The sequence below is a fragment of the Bacillus rossius genome, chromosome 14, assembly GCF_032445375.1.
Source record: "Bacillus rossius redtenbacheri isolate Brsri chromosome 14, Brsri_v3, whole genome shotgun sequence".
NCBI classification, from domain to species: Eukaryota; Metazoa; Arthropoda; class Insecta; order Phasmatodea; family Bacillidae; genus Bacillus; species Bacillus rossius.
Window position 1 is genome coordinate 44,009,093 of NC_086341.1, and position 16,181 is coordinate 44,025,273.

General features: G+C 41.6%; 1 protein-coding gene across 7 annotated transcripts in view; it reads right to left on the minus strand.

Annotated features, from left to right (window-relative positions):
* Positions 1 to 16,181, minus strand: part of LOC134538838 (allantoinase) — a 67,800-nt gene that overhangs the window by 36,717 nt on the left and 14,902 nt on the right. For 4 of the 7 annotated variants that reach the window (XM_063380372.1, XM_063380377.1, XM_063380376.1 and 1 more), the window contains exons 2-4: positions 15,980 to 16,145; positions 2,281 to 2,429; positions 955 to 1,069 (exon numbers count right to left, since the gene is read on the minus strand). In XM_063380372.1, coding sequence (XP_063236442.1) covers positions 955 to 1,069; positions 2,281 to 2,429; positions 15,980 to 16,108 — 393 coding nt within the window. In that variant the 5' untranslated portion in view covers positions 16,109 to 16,145. Of the gene's footprint in view, positions 1 to 954; positions 1,070 to 2,280; positions 2,430 to 15,979; positions 16,149 to 16,181 lie in introns of all 7 variants that reach the window. The other 3 variants (XM_063380371.1, XM_063380374.1, XM_063380375.1) reach the window with 1 other exon arrangement.

The window sequence follows — 16,181 nt, forward strand, 5'->3', positions numbered from 1 at the left end:
GGATACAATATATTTTTCCTTGCAAATGTATACTTGTTTCATTAAAAATAATGTATTCCAGGTTTTTTTTTACCACAAATTTCAGCTTGTGATTTGTTTTTCACGGTGATTCTTCAATCGTTAACATCAGAACAACCCATCATTGTTGATGCTAACGAAACCGTCCCACATGTTGCACTTAATTTACTCACAGTAGAAACCTTTTATTCCACTCTTATATTTATAGCTCTCCTTAAATCCCCAATTACTCTTCTCCAAGATTAACACATCCACATCTTAGATTGAAGTAAACACGTAAAAAAAAACGTGACGTTTAAATGCTTAAATGTGTTTTTAATTTCTAACCGCGTGCTGGTATTCCGCATCTACACATTCGAAGAACTGTCTTGAAGCCTAGTCCTCAGCCGCCTCTGACGCAGGGAGTACTGAAGTTGTGCCGGCAGCAAGAAGACATTTACGAGTGTGACGTCATCCTAAACAAGAATCTTCCCTCCTTCCTCCTCTCCTAGTTATTTCCCCCTCCCTGGTGGACTGTACTGCCTTCCCTCATTTTCCCATACTCCATTCTTCTCTCCGCGCATGCACTCTAGCGGCCGGTCGCCCTGGTGGTTGCAACGGCTGTCTGGCGTTCTTATTATTTCAGGTTCGAACGAGGCAACATGAAACTAATTGGGTAGCAGGTAGTTCTCCGTGCCCGACGTGTGTGGGCAGCACAAAGGTTAGGGTGTGTGATTAACTTCGGATTAGCCTTTTTATAAATTGGTTTTCGGGTTGTCTTTGTTGAACGAAATTGTGTAAATTCTTTGGAAAGTATTAATTTTGTAAGAGTTCACATGTCCTTCATTAGGCACCTTGCCAATGCTAATGTTCTATTGCAGTTTTCTATTAAATCAATTGGTAAATACTTGTACTAATCCCCGAGGTTGGTACAAACTCACCGCGCGAAGGACCCACCTTGTTATCAGGAACGACGCCGCCCCAGAAGGCCACGTCCACGTGTATCTGGTCTCTGGCTGCTTCCAGCTTCGCCCGCAGGTTCGCCACCGTCGTGGTGGGAGGGATGGAGTTCCTGCGCAACGTCAGAGATCTTCAAAGGATTTTGGCATCTCCGCACCTTCTCAGAATCATCACAGTTACTATCACATAGTGTAAGCGAGTCTTTTCAGCACTCGCCAGAGATGTGTAACACATCCAACCTCGGTGACGAGCAAATTTCGCGTGTTCTCACGTCGCAACTACACTTGTGACACGAAACTCGGACACGTAACCAATCTTGGAACTCTTTGGAATAATGCCGAGCGTGATAAACATACGCAAAATCTGGGTTTGGAATACATTTCTGAACACGAAAATCACACATAGTGTCCGCATCCGCCGCTAAGAATTCACTGCCGAAAAGCTATGCTGACTATTGAAATATTTGATTTTGAAGACCATAAATTTAAAACTGTATGATGAAACGGCTCCGATAGAAGTGAAAAACGTCTTGGAAAAAATGTTTTAAACCCTGACTTGATTTTCGACAGTAATTTTTTATTAAAATACCCCCAATCTGGTTAAAATTAATTAGACAGTTAATACTATAAAGTTTTTCCTTTTGTTTTGTGAACTTTGGTTCGCGCCATTCGCCACAGATGGCAGCACCGTGGTTATTACACATTTCCGTTCCATGTGACTTTCGTCGCATCCACGAAATTGCTTCCAACCTAAAGCCGGGTAGCGAGAGTGGAAATGTTACACATCACTATAATGTAACAGACATGGCGCCGCTGAACCTCGCACAAGACCAACGTCACACAGCCTCAGGTGCGAGTGTAGGCCTGAGCCACCAATGATGTGCACACATGGGCTAACCACCCACGCATGTACTGTGTTCTGAAAGGGTCTCGTTGGAGTGGCTCTGCACAGCTCTACTCTACAGGCCACACCTGAGTTCAACTGGGTTACACTTACATGCCTCTAAAGCTCATCAACATGACACCACATCACGCCAGACAGCCGAGCCAACTGGTGGGGAGCTTCCTTCCCCCCGCCGACGAGAAAGGTACACGTGACTTTCCTTAGCATTGCACTACAAGCCAGCGCACACACAGACCCATGTGCCAGACCTATCCCACAAAACACGCGCCCCACTCGTTGATCCAAGTGATTCTAACAAAAGTGTGGAGGTGCATCTTGGTTTACCATGCACTGAGCGAGTCATAGAAACTTTGGTTCCTGGCCTCGCACACACTAGATGCCCCGGACGGCGGTGTGGTGGATCGGCGAAGCGCGACTCACAGCGGCATGTCGACGATGGTGGTGACCCCGCCCTTCGCCGCGGCGGCCGTGGCCGTGAGGAAGCCCTCCCAGCTCGCGCGGCCCGGCTCGTTCACGTGCACGTGGCTGTCCACGAGGCCCGCCATCAGCACCAGGTCCCCGACGTCCTCCTGTACCAGCCACAGACACCCCCTCTGCACCGTGTAGTTCAGACGAACATCATGTTATTATATCATGTGGGACGCGGAATGCTCACTCACGATCGCAAGAGAAGGAGGACTTCAGAAGTGAGAGGGTGCCGGTACTGTTACACTGTAAACAAAGGAAACAGGTGGTTGTCTGAGCGCGTGTTCTGGGTAGGCGTTGCTGGAGGTGGGCGTGGCACCACATGGCCGGGTGGGCATTGCCGGGAGCCACGTGGAGTGAATCCACACGTGGTTGTTGATGTCAAGTGGAGGCTGTGTGGATGGTTCTAAATTAGGAAGCTAGGGAGCGATGGTGTCACGCACACCAGAATTATTTTTACATGTACAAAAATTTGAGATGGCGGGCAGCGGGAATCCGAACTTTCATCTCTGGATTGATAGACCGCGATGCTAACCACAGGACCACGAGACCATATTGGAGAAAATAATTTCAGATGTTGTATATATGCTTATAAAAATTTTGTGTTACATGACATGTTTATATTTTCATAGTGGTAGGTGGTAAATTTAAAATATATTGCCAGCCACCATGTTTATTTTTATAGTGCTAGACGGGAAATTTAAACAAGCTGCTATGCGGCCGCCATGTTTATATTTTTATAGTGGTAGGCGGTAAATATAAACGAGCCGCATCGGCTGCTAGTCGGCCGCCATGTTTATATTCTTTATAGTGCTAGGCGGGAAATTTAAACAAGCTGCTAGTCGGCCACCATGTTTATTTTTTATAGTGGTAAGCGGGAAATTTTAAATATATAGTGTCGGCTGTTATGCGGCCGCCATGTTTATTTTTCTGTCAACATTGGAAAAAAAATAATAATTTTGGCTGCTAGGAAGTATCCAGAACAGCCAACTTTGAAAAAAATGAAATAATTTTATATATGACAATCGATTGCTGTAAGTCGCCATCTTGTAGTACAGCATACCAGGCCGCCGTCTTGTAGCACACCACACCAGGCCACCATCTTTCCCCCCCCCCCATTATAGTCATTGTTTTTTCTTTTCTCAAGTTTGAATTGTTTAAATAAATGTATTATTTCGGCAGCCACTAAGACTATAGTAGTATACGACTATAGTAGTAGTACTAGAAGCCAAATTCAAAACACACACTGGAGGGTAGCCATGTTTATTATTTTTACTATAGTACTAGACCAGTATAGTCATATTATGCTTAATTTGTTGTGTTGCATGTCTGTCATCTATCTATAATAAAAAAGCTATAGGCATTACTTATGCTTATAGCAAAATTTATATGTTAATAAAAATATTCTTTATGTATTTTGGCGAAATCAAGCACCGTTTTATTTATTTTTATGTGTTAAAGACATAATGTTCTCTTGTAGTATGTATTGTTTTTTTCCAGTAATTAAATATACAGTGGCTATTACTTAAAAAAAGTAATATTATTTATAATATATCACCCATTTTATTAAAAAGTATTCTTATTACGTCACACACACACTTGTCATTTAAAAGAATGTATTGTGCATATATAGATAGTATTCTCTCTTATAGTATTTTATTAAAAAAAATTTAATATTGCCAAGGGCTGGAGTCGCGAGAGAGCATCGCAGATGTGTCGCGGCGGCGCGTTCTCCCAACACCCTTGTTATTTAATAATAACCCAGACACTTATACCTGCATAGGGAAGCGCTCGCAGAGGGGGGATGCGCTCGCAGAGGGGGATGCAGATGACAACAGCCCAGCTACCAAAAAATAAAAATATAAAACCCCTTAGGCCACAGCTGCGACCGTGCTGCAGGAGTCTACCACACACCACGTGTCACACACCCCCATCCAAGGGTCTCCAGAGAGCCGCGGTTAGTCTGTTAAGGCCGGTTCACTCCATCAGTCTTCCACATCGGTTCTAGAAATCCATGTTTTTACTGATTCTGGGAATCCCCTCCAGATGACTAGAAGACGTGTAGGAAATCGCTTGTGGATTTTATTAATTAAATAAGTGTCTATATACTTCGTCACTTGAATTTCTTGAGAATAAAAACCGCCCTTGATTTCATTTCCATCTAGATCAGACAAGTAGTATGTTCTAGGGTAAGTGTTGCATATTTTTATCACCTTAAAAATCTTGTGGGACCAATTTACGAAATAACCTTTTGCAAATAAATCCCTATTTCTTGAGATACGTACATGATCTCCTACACTAGCTTTAAGTCACCTGTGGTCTATTTTTTTCACAACATTGTAAACCATTTTAAGAAGAGAAATATCTTTTCCCTTGTTGGGGCTCATACCGATAATTCTATGAAATCTGCCATTGTATATTTCCATAACTTTTGGTAAGAGCGGTAGCCATTTATAGTTTCCCTGAGCGGACATTTCCGTAAACAAAAGCGATTTTAAACTTCTAATGAAAAGTTCAAATACCGAGGCCTTCAGCTCGCTGTTGGTTGAATAATGAATAATTCCGTGTCCTTTCATCAATGTCTGAAATCTTCTGTTATAAAATTCGGTACCGCGGTCTGAGTGCATGTCAGTAAAACGTCCAGAGTCCTTTAGAATACGTTTCATAGCTAAAGCCACAAGCCTCGCAGTTTTTTTCAGTACTGGAACCGCGTAAGCCCGCTTGGAGTAAACATCAATCGCAACCAATATATATCTGAATCCTTTATTCGCACGGTGATAAGGTTGAATTTCCACCAAATCAATTTGTAAAAGATCGCCGAGACCATGAGTGATTACATGTCTCAGAGGAAAGACTTTGCGTGCGCTTTTGTGAAGTTTAACCACAATACCGCGTCGGGCAGTCATTTTTTTTACTTATTTTTTTTTATGTAGCCAGATTCTATGAGTTCTTCTAGTATGGCCAACACTTCATTTGAATGGCTCGTGTTCCCGGATTGTTGCGAAGCAAGTAATAATCTAAGCCGATCACATAATTCATTTACAAAGTTACAGTAAACATATTCCTTTCGACGATTTAAATCTAGTTTTTCAACTAAACCACTACCTTCATGTGAAGCAATGACAGGACAAAGATCCTTAATGAGCCCGAACATTTCATGATCGGTGTTTTTATAACGTTTGGATGACGCATCTTTTCTTTTATAACACACGCTATAAGACCGCAGCAACCGTGTGTATTGACACAATGCAGCTTCTGAATACACCTTAGGTTCTTTCGAAAACAATAACTAATATAATCCTGGCGAAGGTTGTATTAGTTCACCATCTATACGAAGTAAATTATTAGGTAGGAAAAAAAATTCCTTATTTCCCAAGAACCAGCGATTGTTGCGTTTGTAAATTCCATAGGTCGTATCAATTATCATAGAATTGAATGCAGTTAGGTAGGACCGGGCCTCCTCGCCCAATGGCTCACGTGACGCAGCCGAGCCTTTACCGGAATGAGCAATCAGTGGTAAATCATCATCTTCTTCTTCACCTACGCTAGAGAAATCCTTAATCTCAGGTTTAGCGATAGGTGTAGCGGATACTTTTTTCACCTCAGCCAATAAATTATCTGCGGCAGCAAAATAACTCTCGAGACGCGATCTGATCGGTTAGAATAACTGTTCATTAACTGCATACCGCGCCAGGCACATGGGTTTAGCTAGCAAATATTTTTCACAAACGTTTTGTATGATGTAATGGAGCTTTATTGCTTCTGAAGCCATGACTGACTCATGCGAGCATAAATAGAGGCTTTTATACATTAAGGGTGCCTTTTAAGCGCAGTAGTGGTAGTGGGTATAATGGGAAGCTGAACTGGTACGATAATACTCGGAAGCGGAGTTGAAGATGGCCTTACACCAGACAAATTCACCGACTGACCTCTTAAAACCGGAAGCGATACAGATGATGACAGTGCTGGCTGGTTCTCAGGTCTGGCCACTAGCTTCGTTCCCAATAGGTTATACAATAGGTCTAGAAGATTTCTCATTGCATTCAAGCTTTGATTAACGATATGTGGAAACTGAGAACATGAAGTAGCTCCACTAACGAGACTATCAACTTTATCCTCAATACTCGAAAGAGACTCCTTAATAAATTTAGCATTATCTTCGCGTATAGAACTCATCAAAGTATTAAATTGAAATTCCATACCGGACACTATTTCCTTACTTACATGCTTCGGTTGCTCGCCCACGAGTGTTAAAAGCTCTGTAAATGTCGCGCGATCCGTGGCATCAAACTGCCTTAGGTACGCAGTCGTATCAGATTGTTTTTCGTTTGTAGAGACCAAAGCATTTTTGATTGCTTCAAAGTGTTGTTTGTGTATATATAAAGCCTCATTGTGTTTAGTCAGAAAAATATTATTTAGCTCGCTAAATTTCCTATAGCAACCGCCAGTTGACAGAGCCTTCACAGCTCTAGAATCTTGGCAAATGACTCGCGCGTATCGCTATCTGCCTGACGCAAGTAACTTCCCAAACCCCGTTGCAAGACACGTGACAAGCTAACGAGATCCTTCACATCCGTAAAAATCACTTTCAGCTCATCACTACTGACAGATACCAGATTTTTCAACTCATGTAAAACTTCCTTCTCGGGTAAATTTTCCCGAATTTTATCGAAAACATTTGTACTCTTCTTTTCAAACTGATGTAGATACGTTAGCAAATTGTTATTAAGATCCTGTGCGTAGGAGAGGCTGTTTTTTTAGTAGACCCAAGTCTTTTTCTAAATTATTCGCCATTGTACTAATTGCATGTGCGGTGGCACCGGAAGCTACATCTAAGTAATTCTTTGTGGCAGCATCCGCCATGTCATGTGGATCGCCTACACCGCGCAAACATTTCCCGCCAACCTGACAGTGCCCATCTACCGTAAGAGTCAGACATGTCTGTTGCTGACGTTTATTCTCGCCGCTCCCAAATTTGGAGATGCCCAAGTTCATTCTTCACGAAAGTAACACTATGAAGTGATCGAAGCTACAGCAATAACGACCTTTTTGTAGAGGAAAATCCTTACCTATTACTAGGAACCCATAACCATCATTGCTATTACAACAGCGAGCACAAACAACTTTAAATATATCGAATGACAAGTCGGTTGTGACGTGCTCGTGGTAAACATGTTAAAGATTTAGAAGATCCATTTTAAATAAAATTATCAAATTAGCATTATCCCGAACCAACTGTTTTCGGGTTTGACTATACGTTTGAATTAAATAAAAACAATCGCACAAGAAATGTCGCCCCATGGAAAAATACTGTTGAACTATTGCCTGTTTTTCACACACGATGTCATCGAAAATTATAATCGAATTTGGTAGCACTTTGCTTGGCGGCACTACCTCTTCATTTTCTCGAAATTGAAAAAATTTAATACCTTGATAATGAGACAACACCTGTGCCAAACGTTTATATATTGGTTGTTCTATGCTCTTGCTAAACAAAAAAATATTTTTGAAACGCACTCCATTAAGATATTGTATAAGCGAAAGTAAACTACATGTTTTCCCGCTGTTTGAAGGTACAGCAATTATTCATCTTATGGTATTCAGAAACATAGGTCCGTGGCATTGTTCTCATTTGCTTATCAAATCATCGTGAATAATTTCGATCGGAAGACTGTCATATTGAGGGATTACTTCCATCGTTACAACTGAAGCCCAAAAAGTATAAAACCTTATTATTTATACCCCCCAAAGTCATTACGCTGATATGCGTTGTGCTGGAAGGAGGGTGAAGGGTAAAGGTCTTATTAACTCTGCCATAAATAAATTACCTTTCGAGCTACATTTGCCAACTTATCAGTACTGTGGGCCCGGTACAAAACTTGAAAAACGTTTAGCATGCGGGAACCCAGGCAAAAATCAATTAGATAGAGCGTGCAAAGAACACGATATTTCATACTCAAAGAGTAACAATTTGGAGAACAGACATCAAGCGGACAGCATTTTAGCACTTAAAGCTAAACAAATTGCACAGAACCCTCAAACTAAGCTAGGTGAAAATATCGCGGCTTGGAGCGTAAGTAAAATAATGAGTGTTAAGCGTAAACTTGGAGCCGGCATAAGAGTCACAAAGAAAAAAATTAAGAAAGATAAACGTGATAAAAAGGGCGGTGTTCTACCATTTCTATTTCCAGCTCTGGCAGCACTCGGTTCTTTGATCGGAGGCGCAGCCGGAATCGCAAAGAGCGTGACAACCGCTAATAATCAGACAAAATTTTTGCAACAAAATGGACAGCATCACAGACATATTCAGGCCTTAACAAATCGAACCAAAAATGGTGCGGGTTTTTTTTTAAGACCCTAAAAAGCCGTGGGAGGTGGTGTGGGAGGTGGCGTCCTCCGCCGCCGCCGCCGGAAGCGGAAGGGTGGACAGGGAAGGGTGAGATGCTTTTAACTCTTCCAGATGGCCTTACGTGGTGTATACACGCTCTCGGCGCAGCGACTAAGAAAGCAGTAAAAAAAAATGAGCAAAGGGTGATTTTAGCTTTGCCTCACAGAGCGCTAACGACAACTGACTTAGAAAATGCGGTATTCAAGTTGAAAATCAAAACTTTCCTTAGGTGTTTTCATGAGATATAACTTACCTTTAAAACCGAAACAGTACGAGGGTGGGATAGTTAATCTAGACGTATCTACAGGAAAAGGAACGCACTGGGTTGCATATAAAAAGTCTGGCAGCACTGCGCTGTATTATGACAGCTATGGTGACCTCAGACCGCCTCCTGAACTAAGAAAATACCTGAAAGGCAGAATTTTAAGTTACAATTACGATAGACAACAGACGATCAAATCGTGGAATTGCAGTCATTTATGTTTAAGATTTCTCGTATCCGCGTATAAGAAGCAAAATAAATAATTTCAAACATCACAGATACACTAGCCATTGATGCTTCCAGTCTATACCAGAGTGCAACCTATCCTGGTGAACCATACTGTACTGCAAGCTAACCTGTAATGTCAATTTCACTTATATTAAGGGAAAAAATTCGGAATTGCGGTCAAAATATTTTCCACCCCTTGACCTTACGAATGGAGTGTGGCAGATTGGGCTAATTGACTTTCAAACATACCATTCCATTCCGAACATTAACTAATGTGTGTTTATAATCTTCGAAATATCCCAAGAGATGACTCAAAGGCACGCATATTTTAAGCTCGCCGTTTGCATTAATGGGTATACTATAGTCTTCAGACAAGCCCCAGCTGGCCATCTTGGAAACGGCTTTTTCACTGGGCATTAGTGAAAGATAGTTTTTAATCGTAGTCACTAATCCAACGTCGCGACATTCATCTATCTGTAAATTATTTATTTTGTACGCAATTCTGTTAATCATGTGTAAAATACCATTTCTGACAATTTTTGCGTATGTAGCGGCCTGGCCATCCGGTTTGACGAATTTTCTGTGGATTCTTAACAGACTTTTGCATGGCAGAGAATAAATATCAGAATTATGGATTGCAATACGTATATATCGGAATTTAAATCATAAGGACCCGAAATGAATGGCCGGTAGCTATGTATTTACGTTTTCGTGATATCATTTTCAAATTGAATTGGCTGGACGACTTGAAGAATGCTGGAATCCATTTTGGAATACTTTGAATCCTAGTTTCTTGAGAAAACGTATATTTTTACATGTTAACCGCTTGGCGTCTCGCTGACTACTGGGTCTACCTTCGACACCGCCGGAGCCTTTATGAATGCCAAAGTATTTCACTCCATATTTTTTTTAAATGCAGATGTAACGTTATTTCTTCGTCTCTAAAATCTATGAGCTTCCCGTTTTGGTCGACTATCCTCACAGACAACTCGTGTATTCGTTAAACGATCATCGGAATGTATATGACAGATTTAGGTACTTCTATGACCTTATAACCCGGTGGGACGCTGGGATAAAACTCGGTTATGCTCAAGCTAGGTTGTCCGTTTAAACCGCTGGAGCCCACGATATTTGTATCTATACGTATGACTGATACAGGGAAAATATTGACCGGTTGTGTTGACTCATGCATTCGACCTATCACGTAAATTTTAGGTTCAAAACCGAGCATTTTTCCGATCGTATCGCTTTCTGTAAAATGGATATCGTAATTACAATGCATATTACATTGCAATGTATTAGGGTTGCCTCTCAAAATAAATGTCGCATCGTGTGGTAACAGTTCTCCGATGTAACTTTCCAAATCTGAAATTTCATAACTTCCGACGGGAAGAATAATTTGAGACACAGGACCATTAATTTTCGAAAAACGGAATTTGTTGTTTTTTTCGCCAACATTCGGAATGGAATGGTATGTTTGAAAGTCGATTAGCCCAATCTGCCACTCTCCATTCGTAAGGTCAAATGGGTGGAAAATATATGGACTGCAATTCCGAATTTTTTCCCAATAATATAATTGATATTGAAATTTCAGGTTAGCTTGCAGTACAGTATGGATCACCAGGATAGGTTGCACTCTGGTATAGACTGGACGCGTCAATGGCTAGTGTATCTGTGATGTTTTAAATTATTTATTTTGCTTCTTATACGCGGATTCGAGAAATCTTAAACATAAATGACTGCAATTCCACGATTTGATCGTCTGTTGTCTATCGTAATTGTAACTTAAAATTCTGCCTTTCAGGTATTTTCTTAGTTCAGAGGCCGGTCTGAGGTTGCCATAGCTGTCATAATACAGCGCAGTGCTGACAGACTTTTTATATGCAACCCAGTGTGTTCCTTTTCCTGTAGATACGTCTAGATTAATTATCCCACCCTCGTACTGTTTCGGTTTTAAAGGTAAGTTATCTCTCATGAAAACGCCTCGGAAAGTTTTGATTTTCAACTTGAATACCGCATTTTCTAAGTCCGTTGTCGTTAGCGCTCTGTGAGGCAAGGCTAAAATCACCCTTTGCTCATTTTTTTTACTGCTTTCTTAGTCGCTGCGCCGAGAGCGTGTCTACGCCGCGTGAGGCCATCTGGGAGAGTTAAAAGCATCTCACCCTTCCCTGTCCACCCTTCCGCTTCCGACGGCGGCGGCGGAGGACGCCACCTCCCACACCACCTCCCACGGCTTTGTAGGGTCTTAAAAAAAACCCGCACCATTTTTGGTTCGATTTGTTAAGGCCTGAATATGTCTGTGATGCTGTCCATTTTGTTGCAAAAATTTTGTCTGATTATTAGCGGTTGTCATGCTCTTTGCGATTCCGGCTGCGCCTCCGATCAAAGAACCGAGTGCTGCCAGAGCTGGAAATAGAAATGGTAGAACACCGCCCTTTTTATCACGTTTGTCTTTCTTAATTTTTTTCTTTGTGACTCTTATGCCGGCTCCTAGTTTACGCTTAACACTCATTATTTTACTTACGCTCCAAGCCCCGATATTTTCACCTAGCTTAGTTTGAGGGTTCTGTGCTATTTGTTTAGCTTTAAGTGCTAAAATTCTGTCCGCTTGATGTCTGTTCTCCAAATTGTTACTCTTTGAGTATGAAATATCGTGTTCTTTGCACGCTCTATCTAATTGATTTTTGCCTGGGTTCCCGCATGCTAAACGTTTTTCAATTTTGTACCGGGCCCACAGTCCTGATAAGTTGGCAAATGTAGCTCGAAAGGTAATTTATTTATGGCAGAGTTAATAAGTCCTTTACCCTTCACCCTCCTTCCAGCACAAAGCATATCAGCGTAATGACTTTGGGGGGTATAAATAAGAAGGTTTTATACTTTTTGGGCTTCAGTTGTAACGATGGAAGTAATCTCTCAACATGACAGTCTTCTGATCGAAATTATTCACGATGATTTGATAAGCAAATGAGAACAATGCCACGGACCTATGTTGCCGAATACCATAAGATGTATAGTTGCCGGTCCTTCAAACAGCGGTAAAACATGTATTTTACTTTCGCTTATACAACATCCAAATGGAGTGTGTTTCGAGAATATTTATTTGTTTAGCAAGAGCATAGAACAACCAATATATAAACGTTTGGCACAGGTGTTGTCTCATGTTCAAGGTATTAAATTTTTTTTAATTTCGAGAAAATGAAGAGGTAGTGCCGCCAAGCAAAGTGCTACCAAATTCGATTATAATTTTCGATGACATCGTGTGTGAAAAACAGGCAATAGTTCAACAGTATTTTTCCATGGGGCGACATTTCTTGTGCGATTGTTTTTATTTAATTCAAACGTATAGTCAAACCCGAAAACAGTTGGTTCGGGATAATGCTAATTTGATAATTTTATTTAAAATGGATCTTCTAAATCTTTAACATGTTTACCACGAGCACGTCACAACCTACATGTCATTCGATATATTTAAAGTTGTTTGTGCTCGCTGTTGTAATAGCAATGATGGTTATGGGTTCCTAGTAATAGGTAAGGATTTTCCTCTACAAAAAGGTCGTTATTGCTGTAGCTTCGATCACTTCATAGTGTTACTTTCGTGAAGAATGAACTTGGGCATCTCCAAATTTGGGAGCGGCGAGAATAAACGTCACCAACAGTCATGTCTGACTCTTACGGTAGATGGGCACTGTCAGGTTGGTGGGAAACGTTTGCGCGGTGTAGGCGATCCACGTGACGTGGCGGATGCTGCCACAAAGAATTACGTAGATGTAGCTTCCGGTGCCACCGCACATGCAATTAGTACAATGGCGAATAATTTAGAAAAAGACTTGGGTCTACTAAAAAAACCGCCTCTCCTACGCACAGGATCTAAAAAACAATTTGCTAACGTATCTACATCAGTTTGAAAAGAAGAGTACTGATGTTTTCGATAAAATTCGGGAAAATTTACCCGAGAAGGAAGTTTTACATGAGTTGAAAAATCTGGTATCTGTCAGTAGTGATGAGCTGAAAGTGATTTTTACGGATGTGAAGGATCTCGTTAGCTTGTCACGTGTCTTGCAACGGGGTTTGGGAAGTTACTTGCGTCAGGCAGATAGCGATACGCGCGAGTCATTTGCCAAGATTCTAGAGCTGTGAAGGCTCTGTCAACTGGCGGTTGCTATAGGAAATTTAGCGAGCTAAATAATATTTTTCTGACTAAACACAATGATGCTTTATATATACACAAACAACACTTTGAAGCAATCAAAAATGCTTTGGTCTCTACAAACGAAAAACAATCTGATACGACTGCGTACCTAAGGCAGTTTGATGCCACGGATCGCGCGACATTTACAGAGCTTTTAACACTCGTGGGCGAGCAACCGAAGCATGTAAGTAAGGAAATAGTGTCCGGTATGGAATTTCAATTTAATACTTTGATGAGTTCTATACGCGAAGATAATGCTAAATTTATTAAGGAGTCTCTTTCGAGTATTGAGGATAAAGTTGATAGTCTCGTTAGTGGAGCTACTTCATGTTCTCAGTTTCCACATATCGTTAATCAAAGCTTGAATGCAATGAGAAATCTTCTAGACCTATTGTATAACCTATTGGGAACGAAGCTAGTGGCCAGACCTGAGAACCAGCCAGCACTGTCACCATCTGTATCGCTTCCGGTTTTAAGAGGTCAGTCGGTGAATTTGTCTGGTGTAAGGCCATCTTCAACTCCGCTTCCGAGTATTATCGTACCAGTTCAGCTTCCCATTATACCCACTACCACTACTGCGCTTAAAAGGCACCCTTAATGTATAAAAGCCTCTATTTATGCTCGCATGAGTCAGTCATGGCTTCAGAAGCAATAAAGCTCCATTACGTCATACAAAACGTTCGTGAAAATATTTGCTAGCCAAACGTGTGCGCCTGGCGCGGTATGGAGTTAATGAACAGGTATTCTAACCGATCAGATCGCGTCTCGAGAGTTCTTCTGTTGCTGCAGATAATTTATCGGCTGAGGTGAAAAAAGAATCTGCTACACCTATCGCTAAACCTGAGATTAAGGATTTCTCTAGCGGAGGTGAAGAAGAAGATGATGATTTACCACTGATTGCTCATTCCGGTAAAGGCTCGGCTGCGTCACGTGAGCCATTGGGCGAGGAGGCCCGGTCCTACCTAACCGCATTCAATTCTAAGATAAATGATAAGACCTACGGAATTTACAAACGCAACAATCTCTGGTTCTTGGGAAATAAGGAATTTTTTTTCCTACCTAATAATTTACTTCGCATAGATGGTGAACTAATACAACCTTCGCCGTGATTATATGAGCTATTGTTTTCGAAAGAACCTAAGGTGTATTCAGAAGCTGCATTGCGTCAATACACACGCTCTGGGTTATTATTAAATAACAAGGGTGTTAGGAGAATGCGCCATAGCGACACGTCTGCGATTCTCTCTCGCGACTTCCGCCCTTGGCAATAATTTTTTATTTTAATAAAATACTATAAGAGAGAATACTATCTATATATGCACAATACATTCTTTTAAATGACAAGTGTGTGTGACGTAATAGGAATACTTTTTAATAAAATGGGTGATATATTATAAATAATATTACTTTTTTTTAAGTAATTGGTTCTGTATATTTAATTACTGAAAAAATAACAATAAACACTACAAGAGAACATGGCGGCCGACTAGCAGCCGATGCGGCTCGTTTAAATTTACCGCCTACCACTATAAACAATAAACATGGCGGCCGCATAGCAGCTTGTTTAAATTTCCCGCCTAGCACTATAAAAAATAAACATGGCGGACAGCAATATATTTTAAATTTACCGCCTATCACTATAAAAATATAAACATGGCGGTCGACTAGCAGCCGTAGCGGCTCGTTTAAATTTCCCGCTTACCACTATAAAAATATAAACAATGCGGACTACATCCTTTTTCATGCAACACAAAATTTTTATAAGCATATATACAACATCTGAAATTATTTTCTCCAATATGGTCTGGTGGTCCTGTGGTTAGCATCGCGGATTATCAATCCAGTGATTAATGTTCGAATCCCCACCACCCACCATCTCAAATTTTTGTACTTGTAAAAATATTTCTGGTGCGCGCGACACCAACACTCCCTAGCTTCTTAATTTAGAACCATCCACACAGCCTTCACGTGACGTCAACAACCACCTGCGGATTCACTCCACGTGGCTCCTGGAAACGCCTACCCGGCCACAGGGTGCCACGCCCACCTCCTGCCACGCCTACCCAGAACACGTGCTCAGACAACCACCTGTTTCCTTTGGTTACAGTGTAACAGTACCGGCACTCTCTCACTACTGACTTCGCTAGACATCAAAGAGAATGAAACGTATCTCGATTTATAGTATTTCTCAGTCATCTCAAGTTCAGAGTAATTGACTCAGTAATGAATCTTTTATTCAATGGGCTTTACGCAAAGTCACTGTTTTTCGTGTGGGAAGCGAGATGCTCACTCACGATCGCAAGAGAAGGAGGGCTACGCCAGAGCTAAAGGGAAAGGGAAAACATCTCTGCGTGACAGCATTTCTTAGCTGTCTAGAGACAGAGTTCTCAAATCATTAAAGCATCTTTTATTCGATGCGCTGTACATGCAGTCACTTTCTTTTTGTGTATAATGCGGGATGCTCCCTTTCGATCGCAAGAGAATGAGGGCTTCGCAAGACATCAAGGAGAAAAGTTAATTTTTTCTCGATTCGCAGCGTGTCTCGGCCGTCTCGAGGCGGAGTGATCGACCCGGTGATGAATCTCACCTGAGGTCCTTCGAAGGCGCGCAGTTGCTCTCCCGTCAGCACGGACTGTATCCTGCCGTGTCCGTCCACCAGGATGCCGGCTTCCTGGACACCTGTGTCCAGAACCACTCTTCTGCCGCGGTACAGCATCCTGCCACGGCCGTGTCCGGTCCTCGGCTCGACCACTCTGCTAGCGCATCGAACACAAGCAGGAGAATAACTC